This window comes from Hyla sarda, chromosome 4 (genome assembly GCF_029499605.1).
Source record: "Hyla sarda isolate aHylSar1 chromosome 4, aHylSar1.hap1, whole genome shotgun sequence".
Lineage (NCBI taxonomy): Eukaryota > Metazoa > Chordata > Amphibia > Anura > Hylidae > Hyla > Hyla sarda.
Window position 1 is genome coordinate 278,401,291 of NC_079192.1, and position 26,801 is coordinate 278,428,091.

Here is a 26,801-nt window from a genome sequence, read left to right on the forward strand (position 1 = left end):
GACATGGGAACCCAGTATTCTAAACATACTGTTTAGAATGATGGGTGCAGCATAGAGATTGTGGGGGTCCCATAGGGGAAAAATATGTCTAGGGGTGGAGTACCCCTTTCATTTAGGGTAGCAAGGGATATATTAGTGACATATGACTTCTTTCCTCTAAGTCATGCTCTTGCAAACAGGGAAGAGCAAAGGGAAGTTACATAGGGCACAATGGAGAATCAGTACACATCACACAGCAGATAGCATAGAAAGGCTGTGCTAATCAGGTGAGTTTATATATGCAGCTAATCATTCTATGGAGTCATCTACTATATCACTGCATTACTGTTCTCTAACATAGCACAAATATGACATCTTCAACAGCACTTCACACATAGGAAGACAAAGATGAACAGAGATGAAACAAAGAGAACAGAGATTGACCTGATTGGACCTGATTGAAGATAATGTAACCCTTTAGTCACAGGAAGCCAACCATAAAGGAGAGACTGGTCTTCCATTTACCATTGAAAGTATTTAATTTGCTGGGGTTTTGAGTGGTGGTCACATGACAAAGTAACAAACTCAATCAAACCTAACTTGTGGGTTCTCTCTACTGGATTAATATAAGCACTGATAGAAACAGGGACCATGAAATAACACATAAAATGTAGGTGTATCATTTACAACGCAATGGAATTGGTCCATTTACAAGGTTGTATAATTGATGGAACCAGTATCACATTATGTGAAAGACACTATGGATTTAGAACTAAAGTGAATAGTGGCACTGATAAAAAAAATTAATAAAAACATTTTTAAAAATTACTTTTTATGTCTCATACAATAAAAACTGATTCAATATAACCATAGAGATTTCTATATAATTCATGGAGAAACAGCCACTATATATACATGCTTACAACCCTACTGGTGGCAGCCGGTGTTAGTGACTGGATATAATTTTATTGGAAAGTTATGTAATGATCACATGACCCAGCTGTGTTCAAGGAAATGATAACATAGCACTCCACTTGGGGTGTAAATAGTAGTAAATTTTATTCTTGCAATCCAAAAATATGTATGTGATGTTTTGGTCAAAAATGACCTTCCTCAGACCGGATTGCTGCGGAAGAGAGAAGTTAAGGAAGAATGGTATCGGATAACCGTGTGACAGGTAAGTAGGTAGGGCGACAGTAGTCGCATGTGACTACTGTCGCCCTACCTACTTACCTGTCACACGGTTATCCGATACCGTTCTTCCTTAACTTCTTCTCTCTTCCGCAGCAATCTGGTCTGAAGAAGGTCATTTTTGACTGAAACGTCACATATATATTTTTGGATTGCAAGAATAAAATGTACTACTATTTTCCCCGCAAGTGGAGTTCTATGTTATTATTTCCTTGAATATTGCACGGGTTGGGACCTTAACTGTGCATCCATGCCCCCACAGAGAGTGCCGTATCTTCTATCAATACATGCATGACCCAGCTGTAGTAGTGAAGGGCTCTGAATGTATAAATGCAACTGAGCTGCAACTGGGATGAAACAAATGAAATTTTGGGAATATTGCTAGTTAGCTAACTTAATACATGACTGAAAGAAAAATGTCATCATTTTGTGTTCTTTAAGATTGAAAGTAAATTACATTTTGAGACTGTACAAGAAAAAAACCCAAGTGAATCATCTAGAGCACTGCATATAATTTTTTGCATGTCATATTGTGTCCAATTTGATAACTGGTTTGTAGCTATTATATTGTGGCACAGAGCTTTACTAATGTTAACACTTTTTCCAGACTATTACTCCATGATACTTAGAGGAACAGGATAATATTTTATTTGTCCAAACAAAATTTGCTTTAACTTTATATTTTTTTTCTCAAAGGCTAGCATTCATGAGAATTTCCTAATTTCCCAATTTTTAGTTTTTTACCTTAAAGGAAAACTGTCAGCTTTCTCCCCCCACACTAACCAGCGGTACTGGCTGGTAGTGCGGGGGACGCTGATCAGTTTGATGCTTACAATGCCCGGATCCACCATGCGGTTCGGCCCTAATCTTCTATTTCGGGATATGCTAATGAGGTGCTAACTGGCACCGGCCGGGCTAACTGGCACTCTGACCACCCAGCTCATCAATTTTGCTCCCCTCTCTCTTCATTAAAGAGCGGGGAGAAGAGGGAGAGGTGGAGGGAGGGAAGGAATATTGATGAGCTGGGCGGCGCTGTGGCAGGCGGTAATGGCGTCAGAGTGCCAGTTAGCCCGGCCGGTGCCAGTTAGCACCTCATTAGCATATCCCGAAAATAGAAGATTAGGGCCGAACGGTGCGGCGGATCCAGGCACGATAAAAATCAAGTTGATCAGCGTCCCCCACACTACAAGCCAGTACAGTTTTTTTAGTGGGGGGGGGGGGGGGAGAAAGCTGACAGTTTTCCTTTAACCTTGTGGGGAAAAACAACAATGACGCTATTGTCCTCATATTCTGACCTCATATTCTGACTTCATATCCCGACCTCAGATCTCTTCCTATATCCTGACATCATATCCCAAACCCATATCCCAATCTCATATTCTGAAGACGTGTGTGGTTTAGTGAATGTACCCTGACAAGGCAAGTCCTCTGGGCAGGAGAGTGTTGCACAGGTTCTCATTACCCTATCACAAAGGGGATGGGACCTACCAGGACTGCGACCTCCCTCTCCAAAGGCCTCATGGTCTCTTATTTTGGTATGTACACCCTTGCTATGCAAATAAGCATGGTAAAGTGTCATTGCATTATTGATAGATAGATTATAAATATCCATGTAAGCCTTACATAAACCAAATCACATTTGCTGATTTTTTTCTTACAGTTTCCATACAACTTGAACCCATTCTATCATACATGTGTTTTCTAATAAAAAGCACACGTTTTGTTTTACTTAACCTATATTATACGTAGATCTCAGTTCTGGGAATTTTCAGCTACTGTAAATGTACTTGGAATTTACAATAGCTTTCACACAGATTCTCTCAGCACTTTAGCTGACGTTATACGAAGACAGATGCAGAAAATTCTTATAAAATTTTTTTTATAGGCGAGTAGATGAAATTACCTTTACTAGTGACTTTATGAACAAAGGTAAGTAAACTATCCCAGGACTTATTTATTCTTGTGTACTTCTTTCCCTGGTAGCCCTGTTTATAAAACTGGGTACTTTTTCTAAAGACGTTTAGTTAATGCCAGCAATGACCTTTCATTTCCTCCAGTGCCAGACAAATAATGTTTATGATTGTGTAATGTCTCAAAGAGCAACAAGAACATTTCAGTCATTTAAAATACCTATTAATATTAATGTAAAATATTCATGAAAGAAAATGTTTCTGACCATAAGCAATCAAAAAGCTCCACACGCAAAATGACACTTAATAACGTATGAAAATGTGTTGTCTCTATGTCAATGAGGATATTGCTTTAATCAATTTAAATAGTCACAGTTGCTTCACACAACTTCTCTTCATTTGATAGTCTATGTAATCTGTAACATTTTTGCACATAACTTCATTTACAAAAAATGACTTCTTACCTCAGATAAAGCTTTGAAGTATTGGCCACAAGGTGTCTCATTTCACTGCAATCTACTTTTCACTGCCTGTTGTTGGGCTTCGTCTGTCTCTAATAACAGAGACACCACATGGTAGCAGGGCTTAGCTGCTGCAGTGGACCTCCATTCTCCAGAGCATCCACACTATCTTTAAAAGGTAAATATAGGCCTTCCTCTAAGCAGTTCACTGCTTAGTGTAACTCATGTTCCTTTAATTTCTTGCAAAGCAAGTTTATCAATAACCCCTTTATCCTCCGTATGCCATCTATGTTAGTGTACTATAAATTATCACCCTTCAGAGTGCCAGTCTGTTCACTCTCCAGAGCCACCTCACCAGTACTATATCATAGAATACCAGTAAGGACTAGGTGCTGTGCAATGAATGGCCAGACAAGTAAGGAAAAGGTTTTGGTCCCAGCCCCTGAAATGGCGAAAATGAGAAATAGCAGTGCACCATTGTCACGATTCGGCTTCCAGGTAGTGGATCCTCTGTGTCAGCGAGGGATTGGCGTGGACCGTGCTAGTGGACCGGTTCTAAGAGGCTACTGGTATTCACCAGAGCCCGCCGCAAAGCGGGATGGTCTTGCTGCGGCAGTAGCAACCAGGTCGTATCCACTAGCAACGGCTCTACCTCGCTGACTGCTGAGAAGGCGTGGGACAGAAGGACTAGGCAGAGGCAAGGTCAGACGTAGCAGAAGGTCGGGGGCAGGCGGCAAGGTTCGTAGTCAGGATGGGTAGCAGAAGTTCAGGTACACAGGCTTTGGACACACTAAACGCTTTCACTGGCACAAGGCAACAAGATCCGGCAAGGGAGTGCAAGGAAGGAGACTAGATAAAGGCAGGGAGCAGGTGGGAGCCAATTAAGCTAATTGGGCCAGGCACCAATCATTGGTGCACTGGCCCTTTAAGTCTCAGAGAGCTGGCGCGCGCGCGCCCTAGAGAGCGGAGCCGCGCGCGCCAGCACATGACAGCAGGGGACCGGGACGGGTAAGTGACCTGGGATGCGACTCGCGAGCGGGCGCGTCCCGCTGTGCGAATCGCATCCCCAACGGCCAAAACAGTGCAGCGCTCCCGGTCAGCGGGACTGACCGGGGCGCTGCAGGGAGAAAGACGCCGTGAGCGCTCCGGGGAGGAGCGGGGACCCGGAGCGCTAGGCGTAACAGTACCCCCCCCCTTAGGTCTCCCCTTCTCTTTGTCCGGTAACTGCCTCCCCTGGGATGAGGACACCGGGAAAGAATGGAGGGTTTCCTCAACGGCAGGCAGTACAGCAGGAGTGGGGATGGGGAGGGAGGGCAGAGGGCGAGGCCTGGCACGGGGCAGTGTGACACCAGGACGGGGGCCATGGGGAGGCACAGAGGCTTGCCTGATGGGACTGGGAGGGGGGGAGAGGCACTTCCTGTGGCAGGCAGAGTCCCAGTTCCTGATCTCCCCGGTGGTCCAATCAATGGTGGGGGAATGAAGCCGGAGCCAAGGCAGACCGAGGAGGACCTCAGAGGTACAGTTGGGGAGAATGAAGAACTCAATCCTTTCGTGGTGGGGTCCGATAGACATCAGGAGGGGTTCTGTGCGGAAACGCACGGTGCAGTCCAATCTGGCTCCGTTGACCGCGGAAATGTAGAGCGGTTTGACGAGACGGGTCACCGGGATGCTGAATTTATTAACAAAGGACTCCAACATAAAATTCCCGGAGGCACCAGAGTCCAAGCAGGCCACGGCTGAGAGGGAGGAGTTGGTAGTAGGAGAAATCCGCACGGGCACCGTGAGACGTGGAGAAGAAGACTTAGAACCAAAAGATGCAACACCCACGTGAGCTGGGTGCGTGCGTGCGTTTCCCAGGCGTGGAGGACGGATAGGGCAATCCACCAAGAAATGTTCAGTACTGGCACAGTACAGACAGAGATTTTCTTCTCTACGGCGATTCCTCTCTTCCTGGGTCAGGCGAGACCGATCCACTTGCATGGCCTCCTCGGCGGGAGGCCCAGGCGAAGACTGCAAAGGATGCTGTGGGAGAGGTGCCCAGAGATCTAAGTCTTTTTCCTGGCGGAGCTCTTGGTGTCGTTCAGAAAAACGCATGTCAATGCGGGTAGCCAAATGGATGAGTTCTTGGAGGTTGGCAGGAATCTCTCGTGCGGCCAGCACATCCTTGATGCGACTGGATAGGCCTTTTTTAAAGGTCGCGCAGAGAGCCTCATTATTCCAGGATAGTTCAGAAGCAAAAGTACGGAATTGTATGGCGTACTCGCCAACGGAAGAATTACCCTGGACCAGGTTCAGCAAGGCAGTCTCAGCAGAAGAGGCTCGGGCAGGTTCCTCAAAGACACTTCGGACTTCAGCAAAGAAGGACTGGACTGTGGCTGTGGCAGGATCATTGCGGTCCCAGAGCGGTGTGGCCCAAGACAAGGCCTTTCCTGAAAGAAGGCTTACTACGAACGCCACCTTAGACCGTTCTGTAGGAAACAAGTCTGACAACATCTCCATATGCAGGGAACACTGAGACAAAAATCCACGGCAGAGTCTGGAGTCCCCATCAAATTTGTCCGGCAGGGACAAGCGGAGGTTAGGAGCGGCCACTCGCTGCGGAGGAGGTGCAGGAGCTGGCGGAGGAGATGGTTGCTGCTGTAGCAGAGGCAGAATTTGCTGTAACATGGCGGTCAACTGCGACAGCTGCTGTCCTTGTTGGGCAATCTGCTGCGATTGCTGAGCGACCACCGTGGGAAGATCAGCGAGACTTGGCAGCGGCACCTCAGCGGGATCCATGGCCGGATCTACTGTCACGATTCGGCTTCCAGGTAGTGGATCCTCTGTGTCAGCGAGGGATTGGCATGGACCGTGCTAGTGGACCGGTTCTAAGAGGCTACTGGTATTCACCAGAGCCCGCCGCAAAGCGGGATGGTCTTGCTGCGGCAGTAGCAACCAGGTCGTATCCACTAGCAACGGCTCTACCTCGCTGACTGCTGAGAAGGCGTGGGACAGAAGGACTAGGCAGAGGCAAGGTCAGACGTAGCAGAAGGTCGGGGGCAGGCGGCAAGGTTCGTAGTCAGGATGGGTAGCAGAAGTTCAGGTACACAGGCTTTGGACACACTAAACGCTTTCACTGGCACAAGGCAACAAGATCCGGCAAGGGAGTGCAAGGAAGGAGACTAGATAAAGGCAGGGAGCAGGTGGGAGCCAATTAAGCTAATTGGGCCAGGCACCAATCATTGGTGCACTGGCCCTTTAAGTCTCAGAGAGCTGGCGCGCGCGCGCCCTAGAGAGCGGAGCCGCGCGCGCCAGCACATGACAGCAGGGGACCGGGACGGGTAAGTGACCTGGGATGCGACTCGCGAGCGGGCGCGTCCCGCTGTGCGAATCGCATCCCCAACGGCCAAAACAGTGCAGCGCTCCCGGTCAGCGGGACTGACCGGGGCGCTGCAGGGAGAAAGACGCCGTGAGCGCTCCGGGGAGGAGCGGGGACCCGGAGCGCTAGGCGTAACAACCATGAAGGGGACTCTCAAGGGGCTTAATAACAGTAATGACAGTACAAGATCACATTAGTTTATCTAACAATACCAGGCAAATTTTTTTTTTGTTAAGCTTTTAAAATGATAGGTACACTTTTATTAAATGTGTATGTCGGGAAAGTAAGTATATTTTTTAAGGTATGTTTAATACATTTTTTGAATGCTGAGATATAACTATTGTGCTTTCAAATCTTAGTTTGGAATAATTATGCTTATATAGCAACATTTATAAAAAGCCGGATATACCATAGCAGCCGAATTTTGTCAAATTTGCCAGGAAAGTGTCTGTAGTTATTCACTGACATATAGTGGAAGACTAGCCATAACTCCCTAGGTACCCATTGCTACAAGATGTTAGCATTCTGTCATGGACTTCCGTCTCTAGAGGAACTGGGTTTATACAAACATTAGGGTGGAGAATTGGCCCAAGATTTGTGGAAATGGCGTGTAACAGGAAACAAACACCAGGCCTTCTGTCCTGGGTAGAAAATCTGGCACCAGAAAGGAACTCATTTTAATCTTTACTATGTGGCTCCCTCCCTTCGATGTATGTCACTGTCTTGTTTTTATGCCATCATTTATGCTTATTAATGCAGCTCTCATTATATTCACTGATGCATAACAATTTAGACACGTGCATGTACCTTTACAGGTGTATATTACATTCCATTACAGTTCCAAAATATCCAGAGATAAAACAGAAGTATGTTTATTTCGTTTTTCTTAAATCTTAAGGGGCGTTGTGCATAGAGGGGAAAACTACATATATGAGAAGAAAGCAATATGTTACAAGGGGGGGGGGGCAAACTACTACATACAGGGGGACAAACCACCAGGTGGGGAACCAACATACTGAGGGAAACTTCCTGCTGACAACTTAATATATGAAACACCATACTGGAGGCACCTACATAAAGAGGTAAGCACATACCTTAATGGAAAAACTGCCTACTGGTGCAACTTGACTACCTAATTGGGGAACCTCCCTGCTCTTCTAAAACTTACCTACCCCTCCCCCCCAACCCACTTAACTACCTATGCATGTAACATTAAATGGCAGAATTATTACTGTTTGAGACCCTATAGGTGGTAAAAGTGGTGATGTCTACCTGGCAGGTTCTACAGAGGTGAGTTGTGGCTCTAAGAAATTGTCATGGTGGTCTGGGACAAATGGAGAAGAAAAAAGTGAACAAGTATGATAAGAAAAAGGAGATTTTTAACACTTACCGTAAAATCTCTTTTTCAAAGGATCCATTGGGGGAGGTAGGAGGTATGACACTATGGCAACAAAAAAAATCGGCTCCTCCTAGCAGGATATACCCGCCTCCAGGCCCTGAGCTAATCAGTTTTAGTACCAGAGCAATAGAAGAGGACCGACAGGTCAAGGAAAAAACACGAACTGTCCGAGAACCAGAAGAAAAAAATATAACTGAACACACCCTCGGACAGAGAACCAAAGAGGAACCCAAAAGGGTGGGAGCTGTGTCCCCCAACTGATCCTTCGAGAAAGAGATTTTAAGTGTTAAAAAATCTCCTTTTCTCTATCGGCTCAATTGGGGGACACAGACCATGGGACGTACCAAAGCCGTCCCTTGGGTGGGCAGATAATCAGTCAGGCAGACGGCTGTTCCATTGCCGCCTGCAGCACTTTACGGCCCAGACTAGCATCAGCCGATGCAAAGGTATGAACCCGGTAGAACCTCGGGAAAGTGTGCAAAGACGACCAAGTAGCCGCCTTGCAAATCTGCGAGGCCGAGGCCTTATTCTGGAGAGCCCAGGATGCCCCAACAGAACGGGTAGAATGAGCCACAACCGTGAAGGGAGGAACCTTCCCCCTACAGCGATAGGCTTCCGAAACGGCAGACCGGATCCACCGAGAAATGGTGGCCTTGGAAGCAGGATGTCCCTTGCGACGACCTTCCGTAAGGATGAAAAAGGAATCACACTGACAAAACGATGAAGTGATAGAGCGGTAAGACCTAACAGCCCGAACCACATCCAGTTTGTGGAGTAAATGCTCTTTAGGATGAGAAGGAGAGGGAAAAAAGGACGGAAGAACAATGTCCTCATTGAGATGAAAAGCCGAAACAACCTTAGGCAAAAAGGAAGGATTTGGCCGGAAGACAACCATGTCCTGGTGAAGCACCAGAAGCGGAGAACGGAAGGAGAAAGCTGCCAATTCAGACACTCTCTGAATGGAGGTGATAGCAACAAGAAACGCCACTTTCCAAGAAAGGAGGCGCAGGGACACCTCCCTAAGGGGTTCAAAAGGTTCACCTTGGAGGACCCCCAAAACCAGATTCAAGTCCCAAGTGGGAGAAGGTGACCGATAAGATGGGGCAGCATGCGCCACTCCTTGAAGGAAGGTCCGGACATGAGAATTAGAAGCCAGAGGACGCTGGAAAAGAATAAAAAGAGCCGAAACCTGACCCTTAAGGGAACTGAGAGACAACCCTAGTTCCAATCCCGACTGCAAGAAAGAGAGAAGACTGGGAATAGAAAAAGTAACAGGAGACAAGACCTGATCTTCACACCAACGAAAATAAGACCGCCAGGTACAGGTACGAGCCCTGAGCATGGTGTGAATGACTTGTGAAGAGAAACCGCGGGCTCTCAAAACCGCGGTCTCAACCGCCACGCCATCAAATGCAGCGACTGTAAATTGGGGTGGCAAAGAGGACCCTGAGACAGCAGGTCTGAACGAAGTGGAAGGCGTAGGAGTGTCGTCCACCACAACCTTTGGGGCCAATATGGAGCTATCAGTATGGCGGGAACGTCCTCCGCTTTGAGCTTCCTCAGAACCCTGGGAAGGAGTGGAAGGGGAGGAAATAGATAGGGCAGAGCGAACCCCGCCAAGGAATAACTAGGGCGTCCACAGCTAGCGCCAGGGGGTCCCGGGACTTCGCCACAAATGGAAGGATCTTCCAATTGTGCCGAGACGCGAAGAGGTCCACGTCTGGAATGCCCCAGAGGTCGCAGATCTGCGCAAAGACCTCTGGATGTAGGCACCACTCGCCGGGGTCGGCTGAGGACCGGCTGAGGAAGTCCGCTTCCCAGGTGAGCACACCCGGAATGTGAATCGCCGAAATTGCCGGAACCTTGTTTTCCGCACAGATGAGAATCTTCGTCACCTCGGCCATGGCTGCCGAGCTGCGAGTGCCACCTTGCCGATTTATGCACACCACAGCCGTGGCGTTGTCCGACTGGATGCGGACAGGGCGGGACTGAAGAAGGGACTCCCAATGAAGAAGGCAAAGAAGAATCGCCCTCAGTTCCAAGATGTTTATCGGAAGAAGGGCTTCCCGGGGAGACCAGAGGCCTTGAACCATCCAGTCCCTGAACACACCGCCCCAGCCCGACAGACTGGCATCAGTTGTAACTACCTGCCAGTGGAGGGGAAGAAATGATCGCCCCTGAAGAAGAAGGGGGGAGCGGAGCCACCAGAGCAGAGACTGATGGATCTGACGAGGGAGAGCAATCTTGCGATCGAGAAACATAGGAGATCTGTCCCACCGAGAGAGAATTGCCAGTTGAAGGGGGCGATAATGAAACTGGGCAAAGGGTACGGCCTCCATGGCCGCTACGATCCGACCCAAGACTTCCATGCAAACGCGGATGTAAAGAAATTCCCCTTGTTCCATAGATGCCACTACCGAACAGAGGGATTCTATTCGGAAGTGGCGGATGACATGACGGTTGAGATGCTTGAGGTCCAGGATTGGCCGCACAAAACCGCAATTCTTGGGGACCACAAAAAGATTGGAATAGAAACCCCGAATATGTTCCCTTGGAGGAACGGGGACAATAACTCCCTGGAGAAGCAGGGACCGGAGAGCCTCTCGAAACTGCTTCACCAGAGAAGGAGACAGGGGGGCTCGGGACTGAAAAAAACGATCCCTCGGGAGGGAGGCAAATTCGATTCGGTATCCGTTGGACACCACGTCCCTGACCCAAGAGTCCTGAATGTGTACGTCCAGATGTCTCGAAAAAGTAAGAGACGACCTCCCACCCGAGAAAAATCTGTGGGTGGGGCATCACTTCATGCGGAAGTGGGTTTGCGGTTGCCCGATTTGGCCGCAAAACGGCGCGCCCGGAACGAGGGAGCCTTCTTGTCCCGCGAAGGTGCCTGCCCAGACCCCTTATTGGGGCCAAAAGTCCGAAAGGACCAAAAGGAAGAGGACTTCCTCTGGGAAGTAGAGCGAGCCTTATTTTGAGGCAACAAGGAACTCTTACCCCCTGTTGCCTCAGAGATAATCTCGCCAAGGCGCTTGCCAATAAGACGGGCACCAGTAAAAGGAAGCTCGGTGAGAGACCTTTTGGAAGTGGCATTCCAAGCCTTAAGCCACATTGAACGGCGGAGGGCTGCCAGGTGACCCACAGCAAAGGCAGCACAACGGGCTGACTGCATGGAAGCTGTGCACAGAAAGTCCCCAGCTTTAGAGCATTGGAGAACCAAAGCAGACAGATCCTCTGGGGGGATCCCGCCAGGATAGCCTGACGGAGTTTTGAGCACCACACCGATAGGGCCTTGGACGCCCAAGCCAAGGTGAAGGTGGGAAGCAGAGAAGAGCCTGCTGCTTCAGAGGCAAACTTCGCTAAGGACTCCACCTTCTTGTCCTTTATGTTTCCATGCAGATTCCAGAAGGGTGTCAAATTCAGCGTGAGAGCTGAACCTTTGAGATGCCGGTTTAGCATGATGAAAGGATACTTCAGGAGTCACGTCCGAAGATCCTGGGTCCTCTAAGTGAAAGGTGTATCTCATGGTCGCAACCAATGAGTTCACCGTTTCAACTGTATCAGAGCGGTCCTCCAAGTCAGATGCCGATTCGAAAGCCTCATCTGCCAGTTCACCAGGAGAATGTGAACGAGTGGAGGTAGCCCTGGAGGGGGGCGACCCTGACCGGGTACGCGGCTTTGGCGAGGCAGAGTGGCGACTTCGGGAACGTCCTCTGGAGGAGCGACGTTTGTGACCAGATGACACGGGGCGGGACCCACGAGGGGAGCACCCACGTCTACCTGAAGACTCAATGGAAGAGTCAGAAGATGCACCCCCAGTCTGTGTCCCCTGTGGCAGCTGCTGTGAGGACAACTCCGCTCTGTGTAGATAGAGAGGGAGAAAGAGGCCAGCCAATAGCCAGAGAGGGGCACTGTCTGATTGGCCTCTGCCACCGAAAATTGCGCACACGGCACTGATTGGAGGACGATTCGCGCCTCCAGTAAGCTCCGGCGGCCCTGTGGGCGGAGCTATAGCGCCCCGGCTGCCGAGAAGAACAATAGCAATGGCGCCCGCTCCTTGCCCCGAGCGTACATGTCAGCCGCATATGCGCCCGCGTGGAAGTGAGCGGGGCGATACACATATTTGCCGGCAGCCGTCTGCTGCCAAAGCTAAAGTAAGTTGGCGCTTCATGCGCCTGAACAGCACAAGCCCCGCGGCTGTCAGCCTCATAGTAAGCGCTGCGGCTGCCAGCCGCATAGTATAACACACACACATGAGCATAATAATATAGTAAACCATTCATTCCCAATATGCCATTGCTCGCCCCTTTTTTAGAATAAAAGATAGAGCCCCTAACACAGGCCAGCCCCTTGGACCCTGAAAGGTGGGCCAAAAAATGAGGGTCTCCAGAGGTTGCAAGTCAGCACCTAAAGGGAGAAGAATATATTCTCACCTCAGTCAGAAGAACTTACCTAATGGAGTCTTCTGTGAAGTCTTCAGTCAGCTTTCTGTTACCTGCATCACGCCAAGCTACCATGTGCGAGCGAGGCGAGCAGGGAATAGGGGGACCCGGATCCATGAGGTACAATACCAGGCGCTGACCGTTGGCGAGAGGAGGTGAAGATACATATACGCAATGTCTGTGCTCCCTTACTCGCAATGGGAAAACAGTGAGCCGCGGTTCCTGAGTCCCCACCTGAAAACATGAAAGAAAAAGGAATAAAAAACTAACACATTCCCTAACTAGGAAAATAATAAAACAGAAGACCTGGTCTGGAGAAATCCAGACTATGTCCACCTCCTTAAGACACTAAGCTAAAACAAATTAGCTCAGGGCCTGGAGGCGGGTATATCCTGCTGGGAGGAGACAACTTTTTTTGTTGCCATAGTGTCATACCTCCTAGAGACAGTAGCATACACCCATGGTCTGTGTCCCCCAATGGAGCCGATAGAGAAATATTAGTAGCAAGTGTCAGCAGAGCTACCTGGGTTGGTGAACATGGTGGAGTCAAACCCAAAGAAAGTAGAAAATGAATCCTGGAACTCAACAATTAAGAGGAAATCTTTAGAGTGTTTAGTCACTTTTAGAAAAAAATGGTACAGGCTGCAAAGAAAGCTTAAAAGTGTCCTGTAGCTTTTGTTGCAAAATGCATCCTGAACTCTGTTTAATAAGATGTTAATAAACACTGTAAAGATTGCATCGTCATTCTTTCTACGATCAAAGAAAACCTCACACAAAAGTCACTGGATATAAAAGCATTGTAATCTACATATTTTACAGAGATATATAGGTATTGTGCATTTATTCTTTTTAGCATTATTTCTTTTCTTTTTTGGGTTTTGTAGAAAATTATTTATTATGGGTGTCCTGAGGTATGTCCATGGGCTACCCCACGTATAAAAGATGAAGAAACACACCTCTAGACACAGATTTTAGCAGTGTTTTAGAGTGAATAAAGAATTTAGAGGAAAAAAAGAAGCCTGATAAACGGAGAAAAGGGCATTTCCTCTAATAGGATACAGTATATGACAAAGTTTGTCATATTTGCTTGCACTATTAAACTATGCAGAGTCTAGCAACTCAGATAAAGAATGGTGGAATAACAAAAAGAATTAAGTTAGTAAAAAAAGTTAAAACAAAACATGAGGCGGATCAAACAGAGGGAGACTAGAGCTACACACAGACTTTATCTTGAAAGATTTTCATGTAACGTTATGTTCACACTACAGATTTTTTGTAATGCATATGATCAACAAATGAACACAGTCCCAAATTAATATATATACAAAATGTACATGTAAGGGGGACATACAACATTTACCACAGGGAGTTTTAACAGCTGCACACTCTTCTCCACATTGCCAGGTAGACGTGTGCACTATATCCTAAGGCTAGATAACATAGATAAGGGAGAGAGCCGGCACTGTAAAAATGACTTTTTGTCACAGGTGGGTGCTCAGCCTTTATCAGCTTAAACTCCAAAACCTTCTTCCAACAAAGTCCAAAAAGGAAGCGGCACTCCAAAAATCCAAAATATGGTGTCTTTATTCACCCATCAAGTGCAATCCTTTTTGGACTTTATATCCTAAGGCTATGTTCACACAATGGAATTTCTGTGCAGAATTTCAACTTGGGATTTTGGAGCCACATAGCCCCATTGAATAGGATTCTGCTGCACTGTGCACGGGACAGAATTTCCTGACTCCAGAGCCTACTGAAGGAATAGACATGTCTATTCTTTCTGCAGAGGCCACACGGAAATGCATGAGCTATATGAGACAGCGCATCTCTGATCAGTCCTAGCGCTGGCATGTTCTGCCTGTTCTCCTCTGTTGGTGGAATGTCAGCCTGGAAATTTAATAAGCACAGCCTAAGACCTTGCAATGTTGTGTTTTAGCAATGTAACAAGAGTTTTTATTTTTTATGATCTGCTGGATCTACTAAGTAATGTGGTAAGAGGTGCTAGTAATAAGTACCTATTGACTAACAAACAACATTTAAACATTCTCTGACTTAAATTATGGAGAGGTTAAAGAAAATAACTAGATCAGTTATGAGGAAAATATAAATACTTTATGCCTATTTATCATACCAGTTACAATGAATTTAGCAGTGAATTCAGTAGTGGGAGAATATACTGTGTGTAAATTTTATACATAGACATTCTCCTGAGAGTACCTTTAAGATAGAGTAGTCCTTTATTACGTTCCAGCATCATAACAAGGTAGTCATATAACATTCTACTAACAATTGACAACATAGTTCACACCTACCACTATTATCCTGCTAGCCATTGATATGTGAAGACATTCACTCATTTACTATTGCAAATCCAACATGTTTTGTCGCGTTGTGTGCAAGATTCAGTCGCATTGCACCAGAAATTCTGTCTGCATCAGATTTTGCACCAGAATTTGCACCAAAATTGAAAAAAAAACCTGACTAACTCTCCATTTTACTAAGAAAACCTGAAAAAGGGGTGTGGTCACTGGGAAAGGGGGCGCAGTCTCTGAAAGGGGCGTGTTCCCGACATTTTCACAAAAATCAACATATTTACTAAGGTTTCCACATAAAATGCGGTGGATTTCAGCTGAGGAAAACCCGACAGATCAGAGTATGTGTAAAACAAGCAAAATGTAGGGAAAGTGGAAAATGTAGGGAAACCTTAGTAAATATTGTGGAAAATAAATTGTATGGAATTAAAACCCACAAAGAAACCTACACTCCACTCTTAGTAAATATGGGCCAATCAGTAGATCTAGACAGACATTTTTGGAATCTTTTTTATGATTCTTAGAATATTGAAGGCAAAATCTTCCGTGACTGTGGCCATCTACATTTCCTGCTGCTGGGGGGATGGGATATGATGTTTACAGTGGAGTACCCCTTTAAATATGCATATAGATTAGACAGGCTCAGTAAAAGAGGTGCTGTGAGTTTTATTATATGATTTTTCTATAATTTGAAATGCACAAAGTAGATGTACCAATGTGTCCAATGAAGTATGGCTCAAACAACAGACAACTTTCAGTGACTGTTGAACCACATACATTTATCAGTTATCACATTAAAACCCTAATAATATGTAGGTCCCCCTTGGGCTACCAAAACGGCTCTGACCCATTGAAGAATCCATTCCATAAGACGTTTGAAGATATTCTGTTGTATCTTGCACCAAGGCATTAGCAGCAGGTCCTGTAAATTAGGATGTAATGAATTGGACCTGCTTTTCCAGTACAATGCTCATGGTCATCCACATGATGAAAGAAAATTACCAAAAGCCCTTCTCCCACTGCTCAATAGTTTAGTTTTGAGCCTATTGTAGGCACTTTCAGTGGTGGACCTGGTCAACATGGGCAGCCCGAACACAATGCAGCTGCATCTGACACTATTCTATGATATCTGACACTATTCTATGCTATCCAGCATTATATTTTTTGATAATTTGTACTATAGTAGCACTTCTATGAGATTTGAACTAATAGACTAGCCTTTCAGTTGTGTTTCCACTTTTGGTAGTTACTACCAATTGCATACTAGAAAAACCCCACAAGATGTACAGCAGAACTCAGTCCTTGTCAAACTCACTCAGATCCTTACGTCTACCAATTTTTTTCACTTGTTATTCCTTCGTATAACAGGTGCTAGTGTAACAAGATAATACATTTTAGCTTCCTTAACCTGTCCATGGCTTTAATGTTATGTTAATGTTAGATGTATCTATATTATAGAGTGCATTTGTGTACCCAGTATAGTATATTTTTTATTTGTCAAAACATTTTGTTATCTGTCTGTTTTTGTCATTACAAGTGTAAATACAAATAATATACTATAGTGACAGGCATAAAATTGTGCCATTTTCCGATGATAAAGTAGATTAGTACATGCTTCCCTTAAGCAATTTATTTAAGAGACCAATATGTCATCTTAGGTGCTGAAATGTCTAAGGCTGCTTTATGGGTTAACTGTTGTAGTCACTGGTGCATATATATTAGGCAGTCAGCATTCATAAACTTAGGCATTTTACTTCTGTCATAGTCTGACCAGGGAGCAACACAAAACGACTGAGCAGTGAGGAAAGAAGAGGTAAGCCCAAAACATCAGCTGATTAAGCACAATGGCTAATGGCTATGATTATACTATACTGGGAACGTAAGGAGCTGCTTGTGAGTGTAACAAGAGTAGAGTTGATGTAAGAGGCAGATAAACCTCAAAGGACAGAATCAAAACATTCTGTTAAGAGCCAAGAGTTCCCACTTTAAGGTGAATCTTAGGAGGCATCAGATAGTGTGAGGAAGAACATCTACATTCCTAAAAATAAGGTACAATTTTCATAGCACTCTAATTACCTATTACAGTAATATTTAAAATGATAACCCTCATTATTTAAGCATAGTAGCTGATGTTTGTTTTCATTGCATCTGTAGTTGTTTTTGGAGTGAGTCCAGGTTTGGAAATATTTGTAATGTCAAATGATAGGTAGAACTGTTATTCACGTGACACTGGTTGTGTAATTTTCTTAGTGAGTTATTTAATAGATATGCATTATGTATGTAACAGCAGCTACAGCTAAATTGTCATTGAGTCTTTGAGCTTTAGTTACAGATTAAGAAAAGAATGTAGAGTCAAAGTCGTTTACAAAGATGCTAAAGATGTACAAAGATGCTCATCTATAGGGCTAACACCTATATATTTTTTCATATGAATACATAGTAATTTTTTACTGTTTCATGTGTTGTCCTTGAGAATACCACATTATATATATATATATATATATATATATATATATATATATACAGAGAGAGATTTTTAATGTTAAAATATAAATATTACTAAATTAACAATTGAAATTTAAGTGGAACAACATGTTCAAAGATATGATTAAAAATGATTGTTTGTCTAAGTGTATTCATATAGCCGGGGGGCAAAGATTCTCATAGTCTATTCCAGGTTTCAAAGCCATACACCAGAAACAGCTGTTTGAATGCCCTTTGATCCTTTATACTAAAGCACAACATGTTTATTCAAAATTCTATCCAGATGAATTTTCATATTGTAGAATGGTTATAACTGGAATACATTTAAGAAAGCATACCTGATTTACACAAGTTAATCTGTGTTGTCCTTATTCCCATTAGACTAATCCAGCTACCCACACATCACATGAATTCATGGAAATCTACAACAGTAAAGAGCTTTGTATTGTAAACCATTTGGGACTGTGGAAGAGAAAAAGAATTAGATGATGTAGTGAGTTCATTCTAGCTAGAGTTGACTGTGATGTAAAGACTAAAACATCTGGTCCTCTGTATGGGGTTTAACATTACACTGTAGACATTTTACAGGGCCACTTGACAACCATTATGCCTACATGCAATGCCAATTTAATTGATGACTAGGAAATGTAAACTTAGTTTTCAAGCTGGAAATGTTATTATAGAGCTGGAGACTTGTATTGTCAATATGTAAATAACCTCATTCATTATCATTTTTAAGGTTGACAATGGACCCACATATCACTGGTAGAACCTTAGTACTTTTTGTGGCCACTATCGTCTTTTCTGTTGTTGAAAGTCAAGTTTATGACTATTTTGACCTGGAACCTTCTTATTTGCTTTCGAATGACTGTCCCAAAGAGTGTACCTGTCCTCTTAGCTTTCCGCGTGCTCTATATTGCGAAAACAAAGGTTTGAACGAAGTTCCTCCTATCCCATCAAGAATTTGGTACTTGTACCTGCAAAATAATGAAATTGACAAACTTAATGAAAAACAGTTTTCTAACGCTACACAACTTAGGTGGATCAATTTGAACAAAAATAAAATCACAAGTCAAAGTATTGAAAAAAATTTCTTTCGAGATATGAAGAATTTACTTTTCCTATTTCTAGAGGACAATGATTTAGACGGAGTGCCTGCACCATTACCTAGCAGCCTGGAACAACTTCGTTTAGCAAGAAACAAAGTCTCAAAGATTCCTGAAGGTGTTTTTAGCAACTTAGAAAACCTCACTTTACTGGATTTACACCACAACAAGCTCTCAGATGGTTCCTTTCAAGCTGATGCATTTGCAGGACTCAAAAATCTGGTGCAGCTCAATGTGGCCCAAAATGCCCTCAAGAAAATGCCACAAGGCCTTCCTTCTAATACTGTGCAACTTTATTTAGACAACAATAATATAGAAACGATACCTACTGATTACTTTAATAATGCACCCAAAATCTCTTTTATAAGGCTAAACTACAACAAATTATCAGACAGTGGCGTACCAGCAAATGTTTTTAACGTAACTTCCCTCCTAGACTTGCAGTTGTCACACAATGAACTAACAACTCTGCCCATTGTTAATGGCCATCTGGAGCGCCTTTATCTTAATAACAACAAGATTAAAAGTAAGTAAATTTTTTACTGTACGGTAATGAATGAACTGGAGGATGAATTTTTAATAGCCTCAGATGTAAAGGAGAGGAACAGTAGGTCTAGTGAATAATGATATGGAGACAGGTGCAATGCCTTAGGCAAATGAATAAGACAAGATAAGTTCTCTGACACTGTTATATGTTACAGATATAGTTATGAATGTGGGGCTATTTAAAGGGGCGCTCTGGTACTTCAGCATTCTGAACATTTTGAGCCGGAGCCAGAGGCCGTGATCGTGATTTCACGGTCACGCCCCTCATGAGCTCACACCATGCCCCCTCCATTTATTTCTATAAGAGGGGGCATGTCATTCGACACGCCCCCTCCCATAGACATGAATTGGGGGGGCGTGATGTCATGAGGGGGCGTGTTGTGACATCATGGCGTTTGTTTAGAACGCAGGGGGCCCCAGTAGCGGGACACTCACGATCAGACATCTTATCCTGTATCATTTGGATAGGGGATAAAATGTCTAGCAGGGAAGTACCCCTTTAAGAAGTAGTAAAGCAAGCTAAGTATGATCAAATTCTGTGGATGTGCTTAAAAATAAGTTCTATATAAGGATGTTTTGACAGGTGAAGGAACTGAAGTGTGATGTACATACTTTTATGCTTCGTAAGATGTATTTTTCCTGTCTGTAAATGTATTTGAATCTTGAAAGTATATTTGTCACTTGTGCAGCAACAAGTGAGACGGTAGAGGAGTGCTCAAGCCGCGGGCTTCTCCTGCCTCTTTCTGGTGTTCTGTCCGATCACCTAGATCCTGACCGATTTAAACTTTTGACATGTGTAAAGTTTTTGTAAGTGACAAAGACACTTTCATTATATGTGTTGCTATAGTACACTATATTCCACAGGGCTATACAGAATTGATCACTTACATCATAGCCTGTCCCCACTGGGGCTAACAATCTAATTTGCCTAATTCAGGGTACCCATTTTTTATAGTATGGGAAGAAAGTGAAAGAGACTGAAACAATAGGAGAAATATTTCCTTATCAACACAATTACACAATGCCATTGACAATTCAGATCACATACAGTAAAATTTTAATGCAGTTGATAAAATTACCACATGCATGTGGAGCTATAGGAGTTAAAGTGATAGCTGTCGCACGAAGATCCTAGATCTTAAGGGGGTCCCAAAGACCCGTCTACCAAATACAAGATATGCTTTTGCATTGAGTGTTTGTAGTTATAACATAATATGAATGAACATGGAAATGTAGAAGGCTTATGGCCTGCCATTTTTTAGACAACTACAAAAAAAAAAAAATAGTCAACCTTCAGCAGGGAGTCGGTAGATGGTACAGGGGGAGTTCAGATACCGGCCGACATCTGAGCTCCCCCCATACCATCTACCGCCTCCCTGCTGAAGGTTGACCATTGTTGTATTGATCTGCCAATTTGGGATACACACCGAATGAGTGCTCCGTTCTTCATATTCTTGGTGTTGCTTATAGTGGAGTATCTTTGTTTCACATGAGCACCTCCCGTATTCCCGGTTTTATGATAGCATGTCCTATTACCAGCCACCTAGCAAGTCGAATATCCAGTTGCCGATTCATAATCCTTTTTTTCCATGTTGGTGTTTGAAGAAAAAAAATGCAAGTAGCTTTAAAACCAATATTAACATTTTGTAAATGCTAATAGATTTTGTTATATAAGCCTTGTTTAAGCAATAGTAATAGTATAGGTGAGTTAGTGCTGTTTTTGCAGTGTGCTTTATGTAAGCTATGTTCACATCTGTTTTGCCCACTTTCAATGGAATGGCTTAGCTAAGGTTTCTTTCAAAATTACAGATCTAGACCAGCATTATGGATTCTGTTGTAAACGGAAACCATAAATATATCAGAGCCTCAGCTGGATCAGATGGACCTTATTAATTCATGTAGGTCATCGTTTGGAAGGATGAACCCTAACAGGCCCCATTAAATGTTCTTAGAATCTGTCATGCAATTGTAAACATATGCTTAAAGTGTTAAAGGGGTATTCCAGGAAAAAACTTTTTTTATATATCAACTGGCTCCAGAAAGTTAAATGGATTTGTAAATTACTTCTATTAAAAAATCTGAATCCTTCCAATAATTAATAGCTGCTGAAGTTGAGTTGTTCTTTTCTGTCTGGCAACAGTGCTCTCTGCTGACATCTCTGCTTGTCTTGGACATTGCACAGAGTAGAATAGGTTTGCTATGGGGATTTGCTTCTTCTCTGGATAATTCCAGAGACAGATGTCATCAGAGAGCACCTAGAAAAGAACAACTCAATTTCAGCAGCTGATAAGTACTGAAAGGATTAAGATTTCTTAATATAAGTAATTTACAAATCTGTTTAACTTTCTGGAGTTATTTTCCTGGATAACCCCTTTAACCTAGCCATACTGTTGCTGCATGGACGATGTTTAGGAGACCTTGGTGAATAAATGCTGTCACTTGACATTGCATATAGTAGATAGAAGAGCTGCCTGTCATGGAATCATAGCATTATAGTATATGACAAATCTGAAGTCATCTGTCCTGTATGCAGAAGGTTACATCCAGTTCACAAGCTGCAATATCATTATTTGGGTTATAGTATATAAAAATGTAGTCTTAGAACATGGGATACTCTCTAGACTGCAACTTCCAACTGACTGTAGATATGTAGATAACTGCTATCATGCTATCTGCATACTTTTTGCATACTTTTTATTGTTACAACTTAGAAGTAAAAAAAAATGTTTGTGGACTGATTCCTCTGAACATATTGTGTGTCTAGAAATTGCTATGCATGGCTTTAGGCTAAAAGGTTTAGTTTTTTGTTTTAATTTACACCTTTCAACAAGTCTTTTACAAAACCACCTGCAAACATACCCCAGGGGAAGAAGAAATCTCCAGTAGCTCATCAGCAATAACCTCTGTCAGATTCAGACACAGAAAAATGACATTTGTTTCTTCATCTTTTGATGTCAGACCAGGCAGAATGAGAGATGTTATCTCCAATTACTCATGTCCTCCAGGCTTATATGCATACTTTCTTAAAGAAAAACACCACCTGTTTAGAGAGAGTTAAAAAAATTTTTTAAAAACATTGTGCACCGAGAATCCCAATGGATGGCTCAGAACAGTTTGAAATAAATTAGAACTAACACAAACCTAGTTAATGCATGTCTGAGGGGCACTCATTTAAGACTTAGCTGGAAAATGTGACTTGAGATGGACATAAATGTCAAATACTGAAGTAAATCATGGTTAAATATGGAAAATATTTCTGTCAGAAAAGCCAGGGGGTAAAAAGAAAAACAAAATCAGTAGACTTACAGGAACAGTAAAGAATCAATAATAGCATCATCTATCCAAAATATTTTCTTAAACAGACCATTAAACTGGAGCATTCAATTTCTCCTTTTACATTACAGCTCATGATGTAGTATAATACTATATATATAGGCATAGACAAAGTCTAGTAAGTGAGGAAGGCTAGCACTGCTCTGTGTCTGATAGGACAGGAGAGAGCACAGAGGAGTACTATCAGACAGTAGAGAACTCAGAGGAGTGCTATCAGACAGGAGAGAGAACTGAGGAGTACTATCATACAGGAGAGAGCACAGAGGAGTCCTATCAGACAGGAGAGAGCACAGAGGAGTCCTATCAGACAGGAGAGAACTCAGAGGAGTGCTATCAGACAGGAGAGAGAACTGAGGAGTACTATCAGACAGGAGAGAGCCCAGATGAGTCCTATCAGACAAGAGAGAGCACAAATGAGTACTATCAGACAGGAGAGAGCACAGAGGAGTGCTATCAGACAGGAGAGAGAACTGAGGAGTACTATCAGACAGGAGAGAGCACAGAGGAGTCCTATCAGATAGGAGAGAACTCAGAGGAGTGCTATCAGACAGGAGAGAGAACTGAGGAGTACTATCAGACAGGAGAGAGCCCAGAGGAGTCCTATCAGACAAGAGAGAGCACAAATGAGTACTATCAGACAGGAGAGAGCACAGAGGAGTACTATCAGACAGGAGAGAGCACAGAGGAGTCCTATCAGACAGGAGAGAGAACTGAGGAGTACTATCAGACAGGAGAGAGACCAGAGGAGTCCTATCAGACAAGAGAGAGCACAAATGAGTACTATCAGACAGGAGAGAGCACAGAGGAGTGCTATCAGACAGGGGAAAGCACAGAGGAGTCCTATCAGACAGGAGAGAGGACAGAGGAGTGCTATCAGACAGGAGAGAGCACAGAGGAGTGTTATCAGACAGGAGAGAGCACAGAGGAGTCCTATCAGACAGGAGAGAGCACAGAGGAGTACTATCAGACAGGAGAGAGCACAGAGGAGTCCTATCAGACAGGAGAGAGCACAGAGGAGTGCTATCAGACAGTAGAGAGCACAGAGGAGTGCTATCAGACAGGGGAAAGCACAGAGGAGTCCTATCAGACAGGAGAGAGCACAGAGGAGTATTATCAGACAGGAGAGAGCACAGAGGAGTACTATCAGACCGGAGAGAGCACAGAGGATTCTGGATCCAGTTGATTTAAAAAAAAAATGCTTTCCAGTTGAGTACCCCTTTAATGTTTTGCCAAGATGTAAAACATATAAAAAACAAAATTGTCTCTGACAGTGCCCATTTAAGCCCCAAATACAGGCTCTTTTGTTCTTCTTTGGTCAGTGTCTTTCCCTGAATTTCCTAATTAATAGTTTTATCTATTCATTAAATCTAAAACAAGAGACCCACAGTCATGTAAAAAAAGGCTACTTTCACACTACCTGTGTCACACGGTAGTGTGACAGCCGTCGGGGCCACCCTCTTTTTCTCCCGCTAATCCCTCTGAAAAAAGCGCCGCCCGACGGACCCCATTGACTATGTTGCCTGTTGCGCCGCGTCAAAATGACGGCCGTCAAACTAAAAAAAAAAAAAAAGAGTTTGACAGCCGTTCTTGACGGGGCGCAATGGCAGGGTGAAAGTAGCCAAACAGTAAATATTCAGAACCTATTCAATGTACACAGTTGAAATTGAATACATGTATTCTTTCATTTTCTTCTCTCTTGAACTGGAATTGCATCAAAAAATATATAAATGTTAGGAGACCTTCTTTTGTACTTTTCTTCTGTTCACAATCCATTCCTTTATTTAACAAAAACGGTATTGTGTGAAAAAGGCCTACGCTTGCTGTCATAACATTTAAACTTCTACTTCTCTAGTTTTTTTTTTTTTAAATAAACTATTTTGTACCCCTGTAAGATGGGAAATAGAATGGTTTTGGACCATATGGTGTCTTGGCAAACCATTTACCCTAGATGGCTTTTGAAATCTTTTTATTGTGAAAGTGTTTTTTTTTTTTTTTTATCTGACTTCATTGATATCTAGGGTTTGATCAAGAATGTGCAGTGCATTCACACTATTAATTCAAATAATCTGCAGCATACTTTGGAGCCTGAATTGGCAAGTGCTATACTGTCTGCATTTACTGAATCCACTGCAATCAATCACAATCTCCAGAAAAAATAACAAAGTCAAGGTTCTGGCTCTTGCTACTGGTGGGGGTATTCCAAGAAGGAGACCTTCTCTGTCAACTTAGCAGGCCCTAATAGTTAAAAAGATTATTGATTTTCCATTGCAGGCTATCCATTTAATGAGGACCTGTAGTCCCATGAACATCTTCCCGACCCATAAAATACATATATGTTATGGGTCAGAGGAGCAGACATGATGCAGGCCCACACAGGCCTTGCTGAGATTACTCTGATACTCCGATATGTAATCACAAGGAGACGATGGGTTGCTACCTCTGCTCCTCAGGCTTCCCTGGCTCAGTGATTTCTGAAGGCTTCTTTAACTATAAAACCAAGCACAAATTTAAGTTCGGTATCATTGGAATCATACTGACCCATAGAATAAATTAGCATGTCATATCTACCAAATTGTGAACTTCGAAACAATTACTTCCCCATAATATTTAGCAATTCCAGATTTTTTCAAGTTTATATATTTTTTCTGCATCTGTAATACATTCTATGATAAAATAAAGTATGCCAATGAACATTTCAACTTGTCCTGCAAAAATAAGTCTTCATACAACTTTGTTAGTGGAAAGATAAAAAAAAAAGTTATGGGTTTTAGAATGTGAGGACGAAAAAAATGTGAGCCATGTGAACATATTCTCATATGGCTCTGTGTTATGCTGTTCAGTTATTTTTACTAGAAATATATTACTAAATAGCCAAGTGGAAGTTATCGGTGGTTGTGTCTCTACACTGTCTGACACTGTTGACAGTATAAGGCTAAGTTTCCACTTGTTATTTTTTTCTGGTAGTTTTTGGAGAACTGCCACTGCAGTTTTTGAGGCAAAGTCAGAAGTGGATCCATAAGGGAGGAGAAGTGTAAGTCCTTCCTTTATATGTCCTATTCCTTTTGAATACATTTCTGGATTTGGCTCAAAAAGTGTCAGAAAAAAAAAAACAAGTGGAAACTTACCCTAAAATTGTGCGGTGACACATCCCCCACTGGTAACATCTTTAAAAAAAAGTTGGGAATACAAGTATTAACTAGACAGATCAGGAAAGGCCATAGGTCCTTTACAAAACACATGAAAAGTATACACAGTATTTCCTCTATTTGAGTCTCTTAATATCCTATGCATACAAAACATTTTCTCCGATGGGTGCCCCTCTAGGAGAGCATCTTTTTATGCAATTTTGTGTAGTTGTTCCAAAGCGGTTTCACCACGTTAGTTCTTTATCTACCTGCCCTTTTTATATATCATGGTAAAAAAAATCAAGATATTATGAAATATATAACGTCTTAAAATGGCATGCTTTAATAAAATACATTAGAAGAAAAATGTATTTGTTACAATGTCTTATGTTTTTCAGATATCAGTGGAGCAATAAGATGTCCTAATGTAGTCAAAGAAGAACATGACCCCCATTTTCCACATGGACCCCGACTTCGTTATTTACGTCTGGATGGAAATGAAGTTCAGCCACCAATACCATTAGATCTTATCATTTGCTTTAGACTTCTTCAGGCCATAGTTATTTAGGTTTTTACAGTTGCATTAACTTCAAGAAAATTTCAAGTTAACAGGATTAACATAGATCATTTTAAGTTCGAAATAATTTCTCAAGGGAAATTTGTATGAATTTAATGGGGTAGGGTACATTTATTTTTTGTAAAATAATCCCTCTAAAGTAGCTGAAGGGTCACCTTTCCTGGAATCCAAAGGTAATCCACGTATTTTCACAAAAGCGTGAGCTTTGGTAGATTATGCTATAAACAGTGGGGTTCCAGGAATACAGCCCACATTGTTCTATTGTGTACTGTTAAACATTATTTTTGATTAAACAATGATAATCTAGATATGCCTTAAGTAATGTATTAGTGATATTATAACATTTCCTTATGGAAATCTTTACAATATTAATGTATTAAAGTCACAGATGCTAGTAGTTAGGAAATATACATCTGACTGACTAGGGGTTTTACCATGTTACTGTACATGGAAAGTAAGCACCTCAGTAATTTAATGGTAGATTCATGTTTATATGCCTCTCCTCTCTGTTTTATTTGTAAGTGGTGACAAATCAATTGTAAATCTGTAAAAACATTAAAGTAACATAAAATACATGT

At 43.0% G+C, this 26,801-nt stretch overlaps 1 protein-coding gene across 1 annotated transcript in view; it reads left to right on the forward strand.

The window, feature by feature from the left end:
• The window catches only part of KERA (keratocan), a 37,667-nt gene extending 11,453 nt beyond the window's left edge, over positions 1 to 26,214 (forward strand). The window contains exons 2-3 of the mRNA XM_056569388.1: positions 18,276 to 19,168; positions 26,045 to 26,214. Coding sequence (XP_056425363.1) covers positions 18,283 to 19,168; positions 26,045 to 26,214 — 1,056 coding nt within the window. The 5' untranslated portion in view covers positions 18,276 to 18,282. The remainder of the gene's footprint in view (positions 1 to 18,275; positions 19,169 to 26,044) is intronic.
• Positions 26,215 to 26,801: the final 587 nt, after the last annotated feature.